This window comes from Pleurodeles waltl, chromosome 3_1 (assembly GCF_031143425.1).
Source record: "Pleurodeles waltl isolate 20211129_DDA chromosome 3_1, aPleWal1.hap1.20221129, whole genome shotgun sequence".
NCBI lineage: Eukaryota > Metazoa > Chordata > Amphibia > Caudata > Salamandridae > Pleurodeles > Pleurodeles waltl.
In genome coordinates this window covers 584,337,603-584,359,489 of record NC_090440.1, presented here as the reverse complement: position 1 = coordinate 584,359,489, position 21,887 = coordinate 584,337,603, and the positions used below count along the sequence as shown (strand labels likewise).

Here is a 21,887-nt window from a genome sequence, read left to right as displayed (position 1 = left end):
ACCAATTTCTTGTAAATTACTGAAACCCCTTTTTCTGGTATGGGCTCTGTTAATAATACCTGGTCCTCTAATGGGGAAGATTCAGGCAGGAGTTCTCCTTCTGTGATGTGTCTCCTAAGTGCGTGGCCCAGCCGGAGAAAACGCTCGGCCTCCATCATACCAAAGTCCTGACAAAGCTCTTCAAAGCTAACAAATGCAGGCCCCCTCCCTACTTACCCAAATGTTCAATACCTATCAATTCCCACTTTTTGAACACCTGTACCCCTGACAACATATCACTACACCAAAGCGGGGTATGTTCAGTTAATCTTCCCCTCCAGCCGAGAAATGCATTTGCCTCCTTCCATGCCTGTATCACTGCCAGTGTGTGATGTGGAAAGGCTCTTTCCCTATGTGCGTCGCCCAATAATGCCTCAGGGCTATCCCTACCCATTATATTCCTGTCCAACTTGTAGGCCGGGTCCAGTTGCTCTGCAAAGATCTATTCGTTAATTATCAGAAGATGTGCCACCCAGTAATACTTTCTGATTTCAGGAATCGCCATTGTAGACACTGTTCTGTAGCCTGGCAAGGGCAATCCTAGGTGTTCCCTCATTCCAAAGGCAGCACCGAACCTCCCTTTCAATGCTGTGAAAGACCTCTCCAGGGACCCTTTATGGCATGTTCTGCAGTATATACAGGAATCGGGGCAGGCTGATCATTTTGTACAAAGCAGCTCACCCCAATAAGGTCAAAGGGAGCCCCCACCAATGAGCTACATCGCCCCGGAGTCTCTCCACTTGGGGATATATGATTATGTGCTGGAACTCAGAGGATACCAAGTGACGTATATGCCCAAATATTCAAAGCCCTCAGTGAAAACTGGCTCTGCGCAATCCTGTGGCAATCTATGCCTCTCTCCCGTAAGCGGATAAATAACCCACTTGGACCACTTGATGGTATCTCCAGAGTGATCTCTGAAAACACCAAAGATATGCATTAGCCTGCCAATTGTGCTAAATAGGGGTGCGTCACATAGAGCAGAATGTCATCTGAATATAGGGATATGCGCTCCTCCCTTCCCCCTAGTGCCTGAATTCCCTGCACCAGTGGGTCACAGCGGACCAATGCCGCGAGCGGCTCTAGCGTCAGGGCGAAAAGCATGGGGGACAAAGGACAACCATGTTGGGTACCCCTCCTCAATCCAAAACTCCCACATACCACTCCATTCAGCCGCACCCTGGTCCTGGGTATGTTGTACAGAAGCCTCATCCAGATATTGAAATGCGGCCCGAAACCCAATCTCTCCAGGGTGGCAAACAAGTAGTTCCATTCGAGGGAGTCAAAAGCCATCCTGCCATTACGACCACCTACTCCACCAATGCCTCCCCCATCATAAGGAGCACCCCATATACGCAGCAGATATTAAGCCTTGTGCTCCTATTTGGCCTGAAGCCCGACTGAGTGATGGGTAAGTGAAGTCTAGATGCCAGAGCCCTGGCCAATACTTTAACCTCCATTTTCTGTAAAGAGATCGGCCGATAGGAGCTACACTCCGTCTGCGGCTTGCCCTCCTTGTGCAGAGCTACTATCATTGCAGCCCTCTGATCTTCTGACAGGCTGCCTGTGTCATAGGATTCCTTCAACAGAGCCAACATTAGTTTTACTATTATACTGGCCAATCCCTTATACATTTCTGTCTGGAGTCCATTGGGTCCGGGAGCCTTACCTGATTGCAAGCCCTGTAGGGCTGTTACCAGTTCTTCTTCACAGAGATCTGCATCAAGAACCTCCCTCTCTTCCCGGTGCGCTGCTGCAGGGGAATGTTGTTTAGAAAGTCAACACAATCCTCCAACATCAGCCTCGTATTTGAGGCCTATAGGCCCTCATAATAAGTTGCAAACGTGTTGGCTATGGCCTCACTTGACGTCTGCGATACCCCATCTCCTGAGGTAACTCCAAGCACCCACGAGCGCTCCCTATCCCTATGTTCCAGCCAGGTCAGTAATTTACTAACCTCCTCCCCAACATCATACAATCTACGCTGCATTGCTAAGGCATGCATACCCACCAGGTTCTCTGCCAGAGCTCTAAGATCTTGTTGATGTAGCTGTAATCTATGGCAGTCGGCTTGGGTCCTGGAATCCAGAACCACGGCCTCCCATTGAGCTACGTGCCATTCTATGGCAGCACATTTCAATCGTGCCTCTTTCTTTTGTGCACCCAGTATGGCCTGTGCTTGTTCCCTTATAACTGTCTTAAAGGCCTCCCATATAATGCCTGGAGAGGGAACTGAACCCAGGTTTTCTTTAAAGTAGAGTTCTGCTCCTTCCTTAAGTTTCTCCTACACCTCCCTGTCTCGCAAGTTCCAAGCATCCAACCGAGGCGGGAGCGTGAAGTCTCAGGAAGGGCCCTTTAGCAGGACCTCAACTGGGGAGTAGTTGGAGATTCCCCTGGCGTGATGGACTGCCAACCCAAACTGTCATCTGTGCACATCTGTGTATGATCTATACAGGAGAAACTCTCATGTGCCGCTGAATAGTATGTGTAGTGGCACTTTAAAGGTTTGCTTTCCTGCTTCAGGTCAACTGGACCGAAGACTATTGCAAATTGGGGAAACAGGCCCTTCCTTCTCCTGGTGCTCCTGTCCTATCTCTTGAGCAGGCATTAAAAGTGCCGTAATAAATGGTGCAAGGAAATCCCATAGATTTCCCTGCACCATGTTACCGGCTCCCCTAACGGGGGAGTGCCCCCTTTACATACCTTATGCCTGGTGCAGGCATAATGTAGTGCATGCATTGCCCCACCCTGTTAATACGACGTAGGGATTTCGGCCTTGTTGGGCCACATTAACGTAAGAAAAATGACGCTAATGTGGCACAAGGTGGCGCTAGGGGGCTATAAATATGCCCCTTTGTGATAAGGTTGATCCTTCACCTGCTCAATGTGAAAGCGGATATAGATCCCTGTATTAGTCAAATAATCCCCCCAAATCATGGCAGAGAACCACTGAGCCTACTTTCCATTTCAAATCAATGTGTCCCAGGCATACCTGTCCATTCTGTATCTGTCCCTGAGATCAGCCCCCAGAGTGAGCAGTCCTCGTGTTGTTTGCTGAAGATTTCCATGGACCACCCAAGGTCCTGCTCATGAATCCAGCGAGGAGTGGATTATCTGGAACTTTCATTTCAGAATAGTAGGTCCTCCTTCGTCCTTGTCGGTGGGCTGAGACGTTTTCTTCCCTCCAGGATGTTTCCTGCCCACAACCGTCCATCCCTCAATGCCACTACTTCCTATCTGCCACCACCTGCAACTTAGCAAGAAAGAGCATTGCATACTTTGCCTTTTAGGCCTGCAGTGCTTTTTTGATGTCATCAAAGCTCTTCCTTTGACATTGCACCTGAAGGGTGAAGACGGGAAAAAGGTGGATCACAGCATTGTCCACCAGCAAGTCCCCTTGGCATGTGGCCACCTGCAATATTTCGTCACTGTCTCTCTATAAGTTAGCATTTTGGCAATAATGGTATGGCATGCCCGGCATCCTGTGTGCACTCTGGACTGTAAAAAGGTTTGACAGCCCCTTTGGTTTTAGTTTGTTGAGGACAAAATCCTCAACAAAGAAGTCAACACTCTGGCCTTCCATGCCCTGCGGCACCCCCACTATTCTAAACTTGTTCCTCTGGCCCTCCCTTGCTGGTCTTCCAGGCTGGCTGCCATTGCTGAACTTTGTTTGGTGAGGGACTGAACGTGTTCCTCCAACCTCTTCAAAGACGACAATAGTCCCTCAATGTGAGTATCCGTGACCTTCACCTTCTCAGAGATTTTCCCAAAGTTGGCCTGCAACAGATTGCCCTCTCCCATCACGACAACCAGTTTTAGTTCTATGGGTGAAATTGATCCCCATAGGTCCCGAATGGCCGCCATGATAGATCTCAGAGATGGTTCACCATTCTGTGTTAGATCATCGTCTGTGGCCCGACCTCTCAGGCCCACCTGCTGTCCCCCAGACTCTGCCATCCGCACTGAGTATCTGTCCAAACTGTTGGCCTGCGTAGATTTTGGTGTCTTGCCTCTGACCATGGCCTTGAACCTCGATTATTGTACTCTGTCATTACGAGGCCCCCAGGACCGGGAGTCGCTGTCTCCTAAACCCCAGCGCCAGTCTCGGCACCCTTCACCGTACCCCTCCACCTGTCCGGTAGTCTTCCAGCAACCTCAATGCCCCCTGAGGAGGCCCGACCTGTGCTCCTCACAGGATACTCGCAGACTGGAAGAGGGGGAACATCGCCCCTCGACAACAGCCCCTCCAGGCCTCTCTGATGAAGGCCTCTGGCCCCCCGGGACCACGAGTCAAGCAATATGTCCCAGTCAGTCTGCTATGGCGGTGGGAGAGGGGTGCGGGAGGCGCAGGGCCCGCTGAACACCCCGCAGCTGCATCAGGCATTTCTTGGTAGGTACTGCACCTCAGCCGAGCACCCTTACTCCTAGGGGGCCCTCGAAGAGCGGCCCAGCCAGGACAGCACTCCTCCTATGCACAAGGGCCCCAAGGCACCCGGCTCACACCAGTGCACCCTGCTTCCCACCCGGAGCTTGGGCAGGACCGAAGAAGAAGGGGAAGAGACCGCTCTCTCACCCACCTCCCCCTTAACCGACGATCTGGCACTAGGTCCTCCACCAGACTCCCGGGCACTGCCTCCGGGTGTGCCTTCACTGTCCCAGATCACTTCTTTTGCTGGGCCGTCTCTGCCGCTGCAAGAAGGGTCCTGCTCCTTTTCGACCAAGTCCTCCTGAGTCTGGTCACAGGTAGGGGAGCAGGCAGACAGCACCCCTACCGCAGCCTCGCCTTGCCTCCGCAGCCACCCCCTGCCCTCCGGTTTGACCTCACTCTTGCCGCAATGTTGTCTGAGGCACAAGGGAGAGCTGGAGCAATTCTCTCCCGGATTTTTATGCCCGCTGCCACTCCCACCAGTGTTTTACTATTCCCGAGCCGACCTGGCCTGTCAGTGGTTTCCCTGTGAGTTATTCTCAAGATCGTCGCAGGATCTAGGGGGATAAGAGCAAGCTGGAATGGAGCTCTCTTAGTCTGCGCCCATCTTCACAGGCTGCCTTAAGTGTTCTTGAACCCTCTTCTATACCTAAAACTTTTGATTAGTGTTAAAAGTGTAAATGAACACTGTAGGGAGTCTGCAAACTTCACTAGTCAATACCATAGGCGCCTAATATGTCTTAAAATTCTCTAATTCATCCAAAAACGATTTTTTTCTAGGGAGGATCTAAAGAAGCTGTTTAAGCACTGGTCAACTCTTGTCTGGAATACGTGATATCCATTCTCAGTAGGTGTGCTGTGATTCAAACAATTCAAATGAAAGCATTCCTCTATCCCACTGCCAAAATGATGATGGACTTTTGAAAGTCTGAACATATGACTCCTGTATTAACTGATTTCAATTCACATTCTGACAAACCTTGATGCATGTATAGGGAAGCCAGCATCATCTTCAAATCCCTGAAACTCAATAGCCCTAACTATTTCAAGAATAAACTCAAAATCCTGGTTATGTGGAGAAAACTTCATGGCACAAATAATCTCTACTTAGAAACTGCACGCTGCAGTAAGGTTCCACTATATCTTACTACTTCTCTGAATTTTGATCTAGAACAATATACTTATTGACAATAGCCAATATACTAAATTCCCCTCCTAAAAAAAAAAAAAAAAAAAATGAAACAGCACCTACAACTGAAATGCGTACTTCATTTGTTTCACTGTGAACAGGCTCTGGAAGGTGACAGCGGTTCTAGATTTCGGACTGCAGTAGCTGCACCCATAGTTATGCCTAATAGCCTTTCCATCAAAATTGCGTCATTGAACAGGGACAAACGGGGACCATTTATTTCTGTTTTTGATTCTGTCATTGGAAGTGTCTGCAAATATTATGTACATTGTTTTTTCAACAATTTTCACAAACACCGATGGGTGCACACAAAAAATAGTTCACGATCTATAGCAGTGCACCTGTCAGTAGGGTTTCCCTGAGATGGCTGCCAAAATATCTAACTCTGAAAATGGAGTTTAAAAGATGGAGGATGGGTCCAGCCAACAGAGGTCTACAATCACAGTCCACTGTAAAGATACATATGATTTCTTAAAAGAGCTGGCTCCCGGGGGCATATACATGGGCTACTGTATGGGAGCAGTGGCTACTACAATGCATTCTTCGAAGTTGGATGGGGTGCCCTTTACAGAAGTTCCCTCTCAGGATGCGATCTATCTGAACCTAGCTGATTCAATTTCTAACTATAAAGGATGTACCTACCCTGATTGATAGTCGGCTGCTACCAAGCTTTCAACACTTCGAAACATAAGTGGGAGCTCCCTCACAGCTTACTGCACATCATCGGTGGCCCCCAACATAAATGCTTCCACAATGTGGGCCTTGCTGCTTCCCATTTCCTGTTCGATGTTCTTCATGTCCTGCTTGGCCATCAATCCATGGAGGAACATTTATTTTCTCCATTGCCCATGAGTTAGCAGCAAAAACAAGTGCAAATGAGTACGGCGATTTCTGGCCATGGTATAAATCTTTATAGAATGTGGTCTGGGCTACATTGAAGAAAAACATATTTGATCCTTATCACGCAACCGCACACTTTAATATTTGCATAAATATATTGCACCACTGGAAATCTTTTCATACTTTATAACAGAGGTTACTGGTGACATCCAAACTTGCAAGACAACATTAATTGCTTATTAAACAAAGATGCAAAGTAGCATAAATTACATCCCAAAAAAGTATAAAATATTTATTTAAATGTCAACAATTTACAAAACTGTAGGACCAGACAGCCTGTCAATGTAATTTGTTAAGTCCTTGAAGGCTAAATCGCAGCTGTTTTGGTTAGAGGTTTTGCCTTGGTATAACGTAGCAATTTTATAAATCATAATCATTATAACGACCGTTCTTATCATTGAGAGGTTACAAGCAAACAAGATGTCTTCAAATGTTTTCAAAGCCTTCAGCTGTTGTTGCTTGGATACAAGTCCTTTCCATGTGGATAATAATACTCATGGAATTCTGGCCTCTGACCAATTTGAGTACTTTACTCTTAGGAACTGCTATGATCTGCGGAATGATTAGCTGCATCCTTAATAGATAGCAAATATAAGACAGAGACAACACTTTAGGGAAATACGCACATGTTGCTAATTATGTGCCAAGTGCAGTAACTACATATTTATGTAGTAACCACTGAATCCATAATAGCATAAACCCACTGACCCTCACCTACGCGTTTTTATTAACAATTTATTCGAGAAAGGTAATCAAAACCAAAATATTCAAATCCCAATTCAAATTCCAACCAGTGCCCATTATTAGCTTATTGTTGGAAAAAACGCTTTTTAAAGCAGACTACCCAAAAATGTGTAATATATTCTTATATTGTAATCTCGATGTTCCGGTGCCATTTAAGGGACACTGCTATGCATATCAGAATAGACAACCAGTAAAATAGAATTGACTGTGCTAGAATTGATCCCTAGTGTGTTAGATGTACTCAAATGTTTGAAAATCTGTGGAACTATGCAACTTCTCGTTTTCAAAAAGGATCAATGTACTCTCAGATGCTGGCTAAACTTTGCGCTGGACACGCAGTAACTCAGCTTCTGAATCCCTATGGGACTGGTGCCATGGCCTACGAATTGTCAATTTTGTGGAATTCCAGGGAACACTAAGTGAGAGTTGGTACTAGTCCAGGCAGGCGAGTCTGAATTCTCTAACTTAAAAAAAACAAATTTCATGAGGAGTGCCTTTTAAGAGCCTGTCTTCATTATACCAGCTGTGGAGAAAGGGTGCCGTGGACGAGCTGGTCTTGCCCTCTGCTGCACCTCAGCTGTGCTGAGGGCAAGACGAGCTCATCCTGCCCTGGACCCATGGGGGAGCACTAGTGCTCTCCCCGTGGGCCTCCCACCCTCTCCCTCGGTCAGGATGTAGGAAAGTACCTTGGCATGATTACCCCCATTTTCTGCCTGATGTCAGTGTGCTTGACTGTGTCTACTGGGATCCTGCTCTCTCCTTTTAAAATTGGTTGTTGTTTACTGTATTTCACCCACAATTGGCATGCTGGTGCCCTCCTGGTGCCCTCCTATATGGTACCTAGGTACCCAGGGCACTGGGGTTCCAGGCTATCCCTGTGGGCTGCAGCATATATTTTGCCACCCATAGGGAGCCCATGCAAAGGCTTTTGCAGGACAGCCATTGTAGCCTGTGTGAAAAGGTGCAAGCACCCTTTCACTGCCATTTACACTGCAGCAGGTAACTTATAAGTCACCCGTTCAGCAGGCCCTCCAGCCCTGAGGGTAGGGTGAAAAGTACTTGTGATTGAGGGTACCCCTTCACTAGCAGAGGTGCCTCCACGACCTCCAGGACCATTTTCCTGGACATCGTGAGGGCAGGGACTCCATTCTACGTGTGTCCTGGACATAGGTCAATATTTATGTCCAGATACATAATGGTAACTCTGAACATAGGCATGTTTGGTAGCAAACATGTAGGAATCATACCCCCATGCTTTTGCAAGCATTGGTTGTATGATCCCATGCACTCTGGGGGCTCATTAGAGGGCCCCCAGTACTGCCATACCAGCCTGAGGTTTTCCAGGAAGCCCAAGCTGCTGCCACCTCAAAGACAGGTTTCTGCCCTCCTGTTGCTTGGAAAGTTCGACCCCAGAAAGGCAGAACAAAGGATTTACTTTGGGAGAGGGGTGTTGCACCCTCTCCCCTTGGAAATAGGTGTTACAGGCTTGGGAGGGTAGCCTCTCAAGCCACTGGAAAAGCTTTGTAGGGCAAATTTGGTGCCATCCTTGCATAATCCTTGTCTACACCGGTTCAGGGACCCCCAGTCCCTGCTCTGGCACTAAAGTGGACAAAGGAAAGAGGAATGACCACTGCCCTGTCCATCACCAACCCAGGGGTGGTGCTCAGAGCTCCTCCAGAGAGTCCCTGGGTTTTGCCATCTTGGATTCAAGGTTGGCAGGGCACTCTGGGAGCATCTGAGTGGCCAGTGCCAGCAGGTGACATCAGATCCCTCCCCTGATAGGTGCTTACCTAGTTAGCAGACCAATCCCCCTTTCAGGGCTGTTTGGGGTCTCTCCTTTGGGTGGTTACTCAGATTCGGATTGTAAGACTCCAGGAGGAATCCTCTGCATCCTCCACTTCGACTTCTCGTTGAACAAACTGCATTTGACCCCCCAGGAACTTTGCAAACTGAAACAAAGAAGCAAGACACCTCATGCAACATTGTATCTTCAGCTCCTGCCAGCAATGGCAATTGTTTCCCTGTCGTGCATCCTCTGAGGACAGCCAGTCTTCAGCCTGCACCAGAAGAGCAAAAGAATCTGCCTTGGGGTAAAGGAGTCACTCCCCTGCTTCAGCAGGCACCGACTGCAATGACAACCGGCTGCGTGAATCACCTCTCCTGCTGAGCTGCATGGATCCTGCATCACAGATGGTGGACTGAAGTGGTCCTGATGGTCCTCACGTCCAGCTGTCCCACTTTGGGGGAGGTATGAGCTTGCCTCCCCTCGCAAGACAGTACCCCCATGCACCGTGTGTTTTGCAGCAGCCAAGGCTTGTTGGCATCCTTCCAAGAAGTTCTTCATGCATCCTGTAGCTCCAGCCCCCAGCACACTATTCTGCGATGCAAAGCTTCATGATTGGTTCTCCGGCAGCGTAGAAGCCTTTGTCATTGCGCTGAGTGGGCCACTTTTGCACCTTCCTTGTCCCCGTGCTGTGGGACTCCTGTGCGGGCTGCCTGGTCTTTTGTGGGCTTTCTGAGTTGCTGAGAGCCCCCTTTAACTCACACTCCTGGGTAGAGTCCACCTGGTACTTCCTGGTCCCGAGCAGCGCCATATTTCGCTAACCGCAAGCTTTGCGTGTGCCAAGGCTTGTTGGTGGACTCCAGCGAAGCAAACCAGACTGCAATCCTCCATCAGGCGTGGGACATCACTTGCACCAACCAGGAACCTGACTCCATCTTCTTTGGTGTAATACTGACTCTTCTTTTGCACCTTCATCCGGGTTAGCAGGGGCTCCTGTTCTTCCTGGACTCGTCTGTGCTTCTTGGATTTGGTCCCCTTCTTCCACAGGTCCAGGAATCCACTGGTAGTGTGTTGCAGTCTCTTCTGGCTCTTGCATAATCTTCTTGTTTCTGTGTGTGTTATGGGAAAGTTACTGTGTTTTACTCCTGCTTTCCTGGGCACGGTGGTGGGTTTTAGTAATTACCTTTGGGGTTTTCTAATACTCCCTGCTCGACACACTACACTTGCCTAGGAGGGAGACCGAATTTTGCATTCCACTTAATTAGTATATGGTTTGTGCTCCCCAGGCCCATTTTTAACTATTGTGATTTCCACTATTTGCACTGTTTTCTAACTGTTTTATGCCTATTTCTGCATACTAGTGTACATAATTTGTGCACTACTTACCTCCTAAGGGTGTAAAGTCGCTATGGTATTTTTGGTATTTGTGTCAACAAAATAAAGTACCTTTATTTGTGGAACACTGAGTATTTTCATTCATCTGTGTGAGTACTGTGTGACTACAGTGGTATTGCATGAGCTTTGCATGGCTCCTAGATAAGCCCTGGCTGCTCATCCACAGCTACCTCTAGAGAGCCTGGCTTCTAGACACTGCCTACACTACACTAATAAGGGATAACTGGACCTGGTATAAGGTGTAAGTATCATAGGTACCCACTACAAACCAGCCCAGCCTCCTACAAGGAATAGCATGGGAAGCGCTTCCCCTGCCACCCGACCTCCCCCGACCCCCCAGTGGCTCATGAGAGGTCGCCTCCATCGCGCTGGAAGCTCAGTTTCCAGAGCGACCGAGTAGAAACAGATTTGTTTCTCCTAAGTATGAGGGCAGGAGAGGGCAGGAGAGGTCAGGGAGGCATGAAAAAGAAAGGAAAGGCTTTTCCATTCTCTCTGAGCATTCCTGCAGCCTGATCGCATAGTGATCGGCTGCAGGAATGCCCACTAGACACAAGGGATTTCTTTTTCTTTTATATTGGCATGAGGGGAGCGGCCCTGTGGGCAAGGGTTGCTCCCCAGTGGGGAATTTATGTTTTAGCTCATTTCTGCCCCCCTTGGGGGCAGATCAGCTTATATTAATTAGACCCATGTGCCCCAAATGGGGGAAGAAAACACTAGACACCAGGGATTATTTAAATTTTTTTTTTACAGGAGGGGAGCAACCCCTTAGTCAAGGGTCGCTCCCCAAGAGGGGCTAATTTATTTTAGGCCATTTCTGGCCTCCTTGGGGGCAGATCAGTCTGTTTTTATTAGGCCAATCTGCCCCCAAGGGGGGGCAGAAACCACTAGACACCAGGGATTTTTTTTTTTTTTTGTGATTGACATGTGGGGAAGATCGGCCTATTTTTATTAGGACAATCTGCCCCTGGGGGGCAGAAACCACTGGACACCAGGGATTTTTTTTACGCCAATTTCATGCAAGGTGAGTGACCCCTTAGGCAAGTGTCGCTCCTCTGGGGGGCAAACTTATTTAAGACCATTTCTGCGCCCCCTTAGGTGACAGATCGGCCTATTTTAATAAGCCCGATCTGCCCCCAAGGGAAGCAGAAACCACTTGGCACCAGGGATTTTTATTTATATTTTTTACAGACGGGGAGTGACCCTTTAGGCAAGGGTCGCTCCCCTGGGGGACAAATACATTTTAGGCCATTTCTGCCCCCTTTGGGGGCAGATCGGCCTATTTTTATTAGGCCAACCTGCCCCAAGGGGGGGCAGAAACCACTTATTCACCAGGGATTGGTGTGTGTGGTTTGTTTAGGGGGGGCAGCCCCTTGGGCAAGGGTCGCTCCCCATGGGGGCACATTACTGTTGGCCATTTCTGCCCCCCTTGAGGGCAGATAGGTCCATGTTTGTAAGGCCCATTTGCCCCCAAGGGGCCCACCAGAAACCAGGGAAGATTGTTTTTTAAAAAAAAGAGTGTGGTGGTATGGGCTTACTCCCACCCCCAAATAAATGAGGACAAAGTTGTTCTGCCCACCGGTAGGCAGATGGGGCAATTACCGTCGATCCACTCCCCAGGGAGCAGAAAGCCTAGTAGATGACAGGGAATTAAAAACAAATAAAAAACAGTGGGGTGGTGGCTTCCAACCAGTATGGGCATGGTTATGCCCCCACCCCAACATAAAGGGGTAACAGCTCTCCCCCGCACACTAAAAGATCTTATCCCAATGGCAAGCAAGAGGACCTTTGATTATTTTGGGTTATGGGTTTTACATTTGGGCCCTGAGGGCTTGTCTAACTCTCAAAATCATCCCACTTGGAATGGTGAGGGCTGAACTTTTTGGGCTTTGGGATGCTGCCATGTAGAAAAATCTACGAGACCTAGACACATCTGAAAACTTAACATCTGGGTGAGTCCAGGCTGGTGTGCTGACACATTGCAGGATGTATGTTGGAACGACGCCTGCCAGAACAACGAATGCCTGAACAACGAGGTCGGAACAACGACCTCGTTGTTACCACTAATACCCTTTACCACGAATGCCTTAACAACGATTTTTCATTGTAAAAGCATTACTGGTAAAGGCATTAGTGATAGGAATCCATTGTTCCTGCATGCGTTCCCCCTGGTCCCCCACCCCCACCCCTAAAAAATACTGCGACCCCCCACCCCCCAAAACCACACCAACCCCCATCCTTGCCCCTAAAACTACCCCCACCCGCCCCTAAAACTGACCCCCAATCTACCCCCAAAAACTAAAACAACCGCAACCCCCACCCAATCCCTGAAAACCTAAAGTACCCCACCCCTAAAACTACTCCAAGCCCCCCACCCTGCCCCAAACCTAAACCCCCCAACCCCCACCCCGCCCCTAAAATTACCCAACCCCCCAACCCACCCGTAAAATCTAAAACCCCAACCCCCCACCCCTGCCCTGGCCCTGAACCAGTAAATACCCGACCCCCCACCCCCAGCCCTAAACCTAAAATCACGACCCCCCACCCCCGCCCCGGCCCTAAACCAGAAAATACCCTGACCCCCCACCCCTCGCCCTAAAACCCGACCCCCCACCCAGCCCCCGGCCCTAAACCAGAAAATACCCTGAGCCCCACCCCCGACCCTAAACCTAAAATCCTGACCCCCCCATCCCCGCCCCGGCCCTACACCAGAAAGTACCCCAATCCCCCACCCCGGCACTAAACCTAAAACCCCGCCCCCCTACCCCGCCCCCAGCCCTAAACCAGAAAATACCCCGACCCCCCACTCCCGGCACCAAACCTAAAAGCCCGCCCCCCCCACCCCTGCCCCCTGGCCCTAACCCAGAAAATACCCCGGCCCTAAACCTAAAACCCCGACCCCTGCCCCCTGGCCCTAAACCAGAAAATACCCCGACCCCCCCACCCCCGGCCCTAAACCTAAAACCCCGAGCCCCCACCACCGCCCCCTGGCACTAAACCAGAAAATACCCCGACCCTCCCACCCCCCGGCCCTAAACCAGAAAATACCTTGACCCCCCACCTCCGGCTCTAAACCTAAAACCCCGCCCCCGGCCCTAAACCAGAAAATACCCCGACCACCCACCCCCGGCCCTAAACCTAAAACCCTACCCCCCCAACCCCTGCCCTCGGCCCTAAACCAGAAAATACCCCGACCACCCACCCCTGGCCCTGAACCTAAAACCCGCCCCTGCCCCCACCCCCCAGCCCTAAACCAGAAAACACCCTGACCTCCCACCCCCTGCCCTAAACCTAAAACCCTAGCCCCCCACCCCGCCCCCTGGCCCTAAACCAGAAAATACCCCCAACCCCCCACCCCCCGGCCCTAAACCTAAAACCCCGATCCCCCGCCCCCGGCCCTAAACCAGAAAATACCCCGACCCCCCACCCCTGGCCCTAAACCTGAAACCCAGACCCCCCACCCCCACCCCTGGACCTAAACCAGAAAATACCTGGCCCTAAACCTAAAACCCCAGCCCCGCCCCTAAAACAGAAAATACCCCGACCCCCTCACCCCGCCCCAAAAACTAAAACCCTGACCACCCACCCCCACCCCACTTACCCCCCACCCCTGGCCCTAAACCTAAAACCCCGGTCCCCCCACCCCCGGCCCTAAACCAGAAAATACCCCGACCCCCCGCCCCCAGCCCTAAACCTAAAACCCAGACACCCCACCCCCTGGCCCTAAACCAGAAAATACCAGACCCTCCACCCCCGGCCCTAAACCTAAAACCCCGGCCCCCCACCCCTAAAACAGAAAATACCCCGACCCCTCCACCTCAGCCCCAAAAACTAAAACCCCGACCCCCACCCGCCCTACTTACCTGAGAAAATCTGATGTGTCCAGGTTGTGTTTTGGGGTATTAGGCCTACCCACACAAATCCACAGCTAGGCACTTTGCAAAAAACAGGTCAGTTTTCTTTGGGAAAATCTGATTTGTCCATGTTGTGTTTTGGGGCATTAGGCCTACCCACGTAAGTGAGGTACCATTGTTATCAGGAGACATAGGGGAATGCTGGGTGGAAGGAAATTTGTGGCTCCTCTCAGATTCCAGAACTTTCTATCACGAAATGTGAGGAAAAAGTGTTTTTTTAAAGCCAGATTTTGACGTTTGCAAAGGGTTCTGGGTAACAGAACCTGTGAGAGCCCTACAAGTCACCCCATTCTGGATTTCCCTGGGCGTCTAATTTTAAAAAATGTATAGGTTTTATAGGTTTCCCTGGGTGCTGGTTGAGCAAGAGGCCAAAATCCACAGCTAGGTACTTTGCTAAAAAACATGTCAGTTTTCTTTGGGAAACTGTGATGTATCCATGTTGTGTTTGGTGGCATTTCCTGTTGCGAGCACTAGGCCTACCCACACAAGTGAGGTACCATTTTTATTAGGAGACTTGGGGGAATGCTGGGTGGAAGGAAATTTGTGGCTCCTCTCAGATTCCAGAACTTTCTATCCCCGAAATGTGAGGAAAAGTGTTTTTTTTTGCCACATTTTGAAGTTTGCAAAGGATTCTGGGTAACAGAACCTGGTGAGAGCCCCACAAGTCACCCCATCCTGGATTCCCATAGGTGTCTAGTTTAAAAAAATGCCCATGTTTGGTAGGTTTCTCTAGGTGCCGGGTGAGCTAGAGGCCAAAAATCCGCAGCTAGGCACTTTCCAAAAAACACGTCAAATTTCAATGTAAAAATGTGATGTGTCCATGTTGCATTTCCTGTTGCGAACATTAGGCCTATGCATGCAAGTGAGGTACCATTTTTATCGGGAGACTTGGGGGAACACAAAATAGCAGAACAAGTGTTATTGCCCCTTGTCTTTCTCTAAATTTCTTCCTTCCAAATGTAAGACAGTGTATAAAAAAGACTTCTATTTGAGAAATGCTAGTATGGGGACCCCGGAATTCAGAGATGTACAGTTAACTACTTCTTCTTAACACCTTATCTTATGCCCAGTTTGGAAATAAAAAGGTTTCCTTGATACCTATTTTTCACTCTTTATATATCAACAAATGAATTGCTATATACCCAGTATACATGAAAACCCATTGCAATGTGCAGCTCCTTTATTGGCTCTGGGTACCTAGGATTCTTAATGAACCTACAAGCCTCATATATCCCTGCAACCAGGAGAGTCAAGCAGACGTAATGGTATGTTGCTTTCAAAAATCTGCCATAAGTGGAAAAAGATATTGAAGAAAACATGGACAGCAATGGCTCTTTTTTCACCTCAATTTCAATATTTGTTTTATTTTAGCTGTTATTTTCTGTAGGAAAACCATGAAGGATCTGCACAAATTACCCCTTGCTGAATTTTAGAATTTTGTCTACTTTTCAGAAATCTTTAGCTGTCCAGGATCCAGCATTGGTTTCATACCCATTTCTGTCCTCAAATGGAAGGAGGATGAAAGCACAACAAATAGTAAAAATGGGGTATGTCCCAGTAAAATGCCAAAATTGTGTTGAAAAATTTGTTTTTTTGATTCAAGTCTGCCTGTTCCTGGAAGCCGGGAAGATGGTGATTTTGGCACTTCAAACCCTTTGTTGATGCCATTTTCAGGGAAAAAACTACAAGCTTTCTTCTGCAGCTCTTTTTCCCATTTAAAATAAAAAATAAAAATTGTAGCTGTAATTTTAGCTAATTTCTTCGTCTCCTTCAGGGAACCCACAAACTCTGGGTACCTCTAGAATCCATAGGATGTTGTAAAAAAAAGACGCAAATTAGGCGTAGGTAGCTTATGTGGACAAAAAGGGCGTAAGAGCAAACTGCCCCAAAGAGGCAAAAAAAGGCTTGGCACGGGTGGGGAAAAGGCCTGGCAGCGAAGGGGTTAACATAAATGCCATGTACCTGCTGGTAGTGGATGAGCATGAAAGTAATGGGTAGCCACAAAGAAACAAACATATATGGATCATGAAGGACTCGTGTGCAGTGGTGGTTTCTTTATTGGGGTGCAGGAGCGCCACCCCCTGTTAGTTTGCCAAATGTTTAATTATACAGTACCCTGTGTTGGCCTTTTGTCTTGCCCCAGCATGTGGTGTGATGATGACCTGGGCAAAGTTACAGAAGGGTGGTGGGGGAGGCTTGCCTCTGCTCTGAGACTGTCTGCTTGATGATTGGCAGGTGCCATGTCGGGCTTCCTTGGGGGGGAAGTGCACATTTTGGTTTGGACGGGGGATCCGACTAGCCCGACATGCACACTTAAACCCTCACCGGGCTCTGCAATTGTAGGAGCCCAGGGGGTTGTTGCAAAGACTCCAAATGATCATTAGCAGCTCCTGACCCATCCAATCCTCACGCTCCTGGAGTTGTGTGAGTAGGACCAGGCCTGAGGGAAGGTAAAGTCATACCTTGCATTCTATGCTCGCGGAACGCAAGCACAATGAGTAGAACAGCCTGAGGCAACTGGCAGCAAAGACAAACTCACTCAGTGCTGAGGCCAGGACCGTCTGTACAGTTGGTGAGTGTTTTTAAACTTTGTAATATAAATATAAGCAGGTCAAGTCAGCTCATCTCCCACAGTCGGTTCATGGCGACTTCAACCATGCACAGCAGAATGCCTTTCTTCCATTGTACAGTGGAAAGCACTGCAGCCACTGTAAGCCTCATTCCTGCACTGGTGGTTCTTTTCCTCTTCCACTCTGGTGTTGTTGACGTCAACTGTTCAAATGTAATTGGAATTTACCTTGCAAATGCTGTAATTGGAGCAATACTGAATGTGTTGTTGCCATTTTAATCCTAAAGCCCTCATCAGGCTGTCTGTGTATGCAAGCACACGCCTTGTATACCATCAATACCGTTATCTGTGCATAAAGGTGGTCATTACAGCAATGGCGGTAAAAATTGCCTACTGCCGCGGTGAAGGGTGCCAACAGACCGTCACCATGGCTACCATCTGTCTGCCATGTAATGATCACTGCTGGACTTCCACCACAAGAAGGGCAGAAATCCAGCAGTGATCATACTGGCAGACTGTGGTAAGCTGGCGCTGCTACCACCAGCATTGCCACGGCAATTGAACGCCGCCAGCAGCATAACGTCCAGTAATACCGTCTGACGGTGTTCTGCTGGCAGGGCGCTGCCAGCGGTAGCAGCGCCCCTTTCCATTTCCTGGCGGAAGTCCTCCTTGACAAAGGTAAGTACGACAGGGGATGAGGGTGTTGTGTGTGTGTGTGTGTGTCTGAGTGTGTGTGTGAATGCGTCTGATGTGTTTGGTTGTTTGCGTGGTTGTATGCATGTGAGTGAATGCATGTAAGAATGGTGAAGTGAGTGCTTGTCTGCATTTCAGTGTGATCATTGTAAGAATGTGTACAAGCATGTCTGGAAGTATGCGTGTATGAATGCGTGTATGACAGTGTGAGTGATTGGGTGTATATGGTTAGTGCGTATCTGCGGATGTGTGCGTGTATGGGGGTGAGTGTGAGGATCGGAGGGGGGAAGTTTGGTCAGTGTTGGGTGGGTGGGGGAGCCGCCTACCTGTGACAGGGAAGGATTTCACTTTCGCCGGTAGCGGCTACCGCCACGTTTTTTGTGGCATCGCTAACGCCATGAAAACCATGGTGGTAGGCAGGCTCATAATGCTGTCGGCGGTACTATGCTGGCCGCCGGGTTGGAGATTGACATCTCCGGCCTGGCGGCTGATACCGGCATGGCGGTATGAGTGGAGAAGTGGGTTGGCGTCAGCCAACCCGCCATTCTCAGAATGTGGCGGTGTGTACTGCCAGCCTGTTGGCGATGCTACCACCACATTAACACTCACCGCCGGGGTCATAATGCCCCTCAAAATGTGCGATCCTCACCCATTTTATTGCTTTAACTTTCCAGCAAAACACGCACATCATAAAAGGGTATTTCTGTTTTCCATGCCCAGTCTGCTTCATTTAACACATGGTGCTGCAGTGTGTTGAATTATTTCCTAGCTCTACCCTGTGGTGTCCTTTGCACTGTGAGCTTGGCACCTTGTGCACATGGTGGGTGATAAGACTGATAGCAGGTGACGACGATGCCACTGAGCAGCTAGTAGGCACCGGTGCCAGTGAATGCTCACTTTGTTACTGATGCCAGCTCTAGCTCAGCCCTTCTGCTGATAAGTGTGAGAACTGCTGCCTTTCAAACTAACAGCTCGGTGACGTCACGGATCTGCTTGGGCTGTGCACCCTTAAATGCCACTTTCCCTTCTGTGGCTATGCACTGGTCTATGACCTGGCATTCCACATGTGCAGTTTTCAGCACATCTCGCTGTATGCAGAATACTAGGCCCTTCATACGGCCTTGAGCATCAGCTACTATGCGGCCAGAGAGTGCCAAGTTATGTGGCATGTTGAGTAAATTATGGAGCAATAAAAGCCAAATAATGTGGCACAAAATTTGTAATGGTTTTACGCCATTATTTCTTTTTTTTTTTTTACTTGATTACACTGTCTGGGCATTGGTTGCACCTCATTTGTGCCATTGTAATACCCAAATATAGCAATAAGGAACAAAAATATGGGAAGTCCAGCTTTACAAAGGGCCTTTTACTGCGCAACAACACGTGTTGCTGTGTTTTAGTAACTTTTGAACCTTTTGAGCTAAAAACTATTTTTGCTTTTGTTTAAAACTGCAGATTACGCGACGGATGATGGATTATGTGCAATTGTTGTGTTCTCAAGTGCTGGACGAGTGCCATTTTGGTCAGATGTGAACGTCCTTGACTAGACTAAAGGAGTGCGTGAGTGCTTGGGAACACAGGTGTGCACTAGCACTCTCTGGAGAAGGTGAACTCCGAAACATACATGCACTAGTACACCAGGAAGAACATGCACTCATCCAACACTAGGAAACTCAGGCACGCACTAGCACACTCAGGAAAAAATGCACCCAGGAGGACAGCCATGCATTAGCACACTAATCCGTCACAGCGGCCATCATGCAGTGTAAAATTGTTGCGCTGTACAATTTATATTTACAAACACAGTAACTGTTGAACAATTTTAATTCAGTAGGATATGGAGTATTTTTCTATTTCAATAAAAAGTCTACACTTTCACAATTGCTTTATAAACCTTCTTGATTTCTCAAATTTGCTTGAAAATGCACCATTTCTCCTCTTCTTTTGCAAGATTTTCCCAGGGGGAGAATCCCCTAACCTCCATTAAGTTGATTGGGCTTGCTCTCTATGCTTCCTGCCACACGGCACCCAGCACAAACCTTTACGCCCCACCACTTTCAAATGTCACCAGCCGCCACTACTCGTGTGTGGTTTGCACGCTGCCATTTGCCCCATCAAGTTGGCGTGTGTGAAATGTATACCAATGTTGGAGTGTGATATTTATAATCAATATTATCATGAAAAGCTTGCAAAATAATGTATAATAAAGCCGCGTAGAAAATGTGTTAATACAGTACTAATATACGCATTTGAAATGTGCCCACGGGGAGTGGCCACCAATGTATACGATGATTAATGAAACTGACTAATGATGAATTAACAATGCATCAATGTATGATTTGTATTAGTGTTAAGACATATGTATTAGGGTTTTGCTAAATTAATCACTAGGCCTGGGTTAGCAAGGGTCTGGGCCTAGCTGCCTAGTCTCATATTAACTGTGTTTTCTAACGTGCAATGTGCTGCTTTCCTAAAGGACACGATGCTGTACTTTTCCAGAAGCTGGAGATGTGTGTGGAACCGTAGTAAATTCTTTCTCATGAGACCCGACTTGCTCAAGGAGACATTCTTGCCGAATGCAACAGTGTAATTTGCAACAGGTACAAGGTCGCCTAAACCAAGGGAAGACAATGGAACTACTGACTGGAGTGACTAGTGTAACTTTTCCTACCTGACATTCTACCCGTTGAAAACGTCAATCACAGGAGCCAATAAACTGCATGAGAACTGTCTTAGGTGAAAATTCTAGTAAGGTGAGTAACGGATTATTGGACAGAGATAACGATGCACTACATATTTCCCAATTGGAAATTAGAGACTTGTTCGACAAGTTTAATATAACGGCGTGACACAAGGAGAAGCCAGGCATTACCTTGCTGTTCTCAGCCATTCTTAGCCGCCCTTCCCGCCACTTTGATGCTGTTACTTATCCTTACTCCTGAAGGGAATTTGCCTTTAACTGTTTGTTACCCTAATCCATCCTTACCTTACCCCCTAGTTCGAGACGCACTTCTCCTCCTTATGAGGGAAGAGCCCTTTGCTATACCCTGCTGAGCCTTTCCTGCTTATCTTGGCTGATGGCGAATCGACTGCTGTCCTGAGGAGGAAGATTGTCCTGTATGCCGCCCCATTTGGATGGGTAACTATCTGATGATGAATTGTAATTGTCTGTTTGCCTTTCCTTTCTAGGTATCAACTGCTCTTTTGACAGAGGCCATAGTTAGATGTTTTCTAAATTCATGTTACTAAATTGTTTTGCATGAAGCCCAACATGCTGATGCTAATTAGAGGTTAGTTAAGGAGTTCGCCAAAATAGGGGAAAATAGACAAATGACTGAATCTTTGCTTTGTTGAATAATGTACTAATAATACTTTGCTAAAGTTTAATTCATGTTAACTTCTGTTTTGTGCTAATGTTCACGATCTTTGCATTGATAAAATCTTTTTCTAGTTGCCATATTGTAGTTTTATTGATGTGCTTATTGGTATTGCGACTAATGAATATGCTAGTAGGTTGTAACTAATAGGGAATAAATATCCAAAATCTTACTAGATTTGTGTGGTTATTCAATGGCCGAAAGGTCATGGTGTGTTTCATTCTTATTAAATATCAATGATTAGTTTTATTGATTAGATATTGTGCATATCGATTTGATTATTGATTTATCCATTGGGATGATAAATAGATATCTTGTCCTGAGGAGTCTCCAATCAGGGTCAAAAAATTCATTGGCCTAAAACGAGTCCCATTGTAAGTAAATTATCAAAGCTGGGACGCGTTAACACCAACAACAAGAGCTAAACACATGGCTGCACTCCATTACAAAGGTCTGTATAATGCTAGCCCCCAAACCAGATAAGCTACACATGCATATAAAGGACACAATATGCGGGCCATGCTGTAAAAATGCCACAGGTCTGCGACATCATTGACTGATTTTGTTATTGTGCAGATCAACTCCAATTATTAAGAGCAAATGCAAGTAAAGCGATAACAGATAAATATTACCTACTGCATCCGGAATGAAAAAGCTGTAGCCCTGCAGACTGTAGTGGAGAACAGATGGAATAACCCCTTTTAGGCCTGAGTAGCTCCAATCTGAGTGAAGGGGAGTCATCTGAATGAAGAGAGGAAGATAATTCCATCTAAAAATGAACAAATGACAATGAGTTGCAAACACTATTAGTAGATTTTAGTGCAGCCATAAGAGTTACGAAGATTAAGGGCCAGATGTAGC

General features: G+C 47.8%; 1 protein-coding gene across 2 annotated transcripts in view; it reads right to left on the bottom strand.

Moving 5' to 3' along the window:
• Positions 1-21,887, bottom strand: part of LOC138284352 (SITS-binding protein-like) — a 948,640-nt gene that overhangs the window by 140,724 nt on the left and 786,029 nt on the right. For both annotated transcript variants that reach the window (XM_069223028.1, XM_069223029.1), the window contains exon 7: positions 21,659-21,795. In XM_069223028.1, coding sequence (XP_069079129.1) covers positions 21,659-21,795 — 137 coding nt within the window. The remainder of the gene's footprint in view (positions 1-21,658; positions 21,796-21,887) is intronic.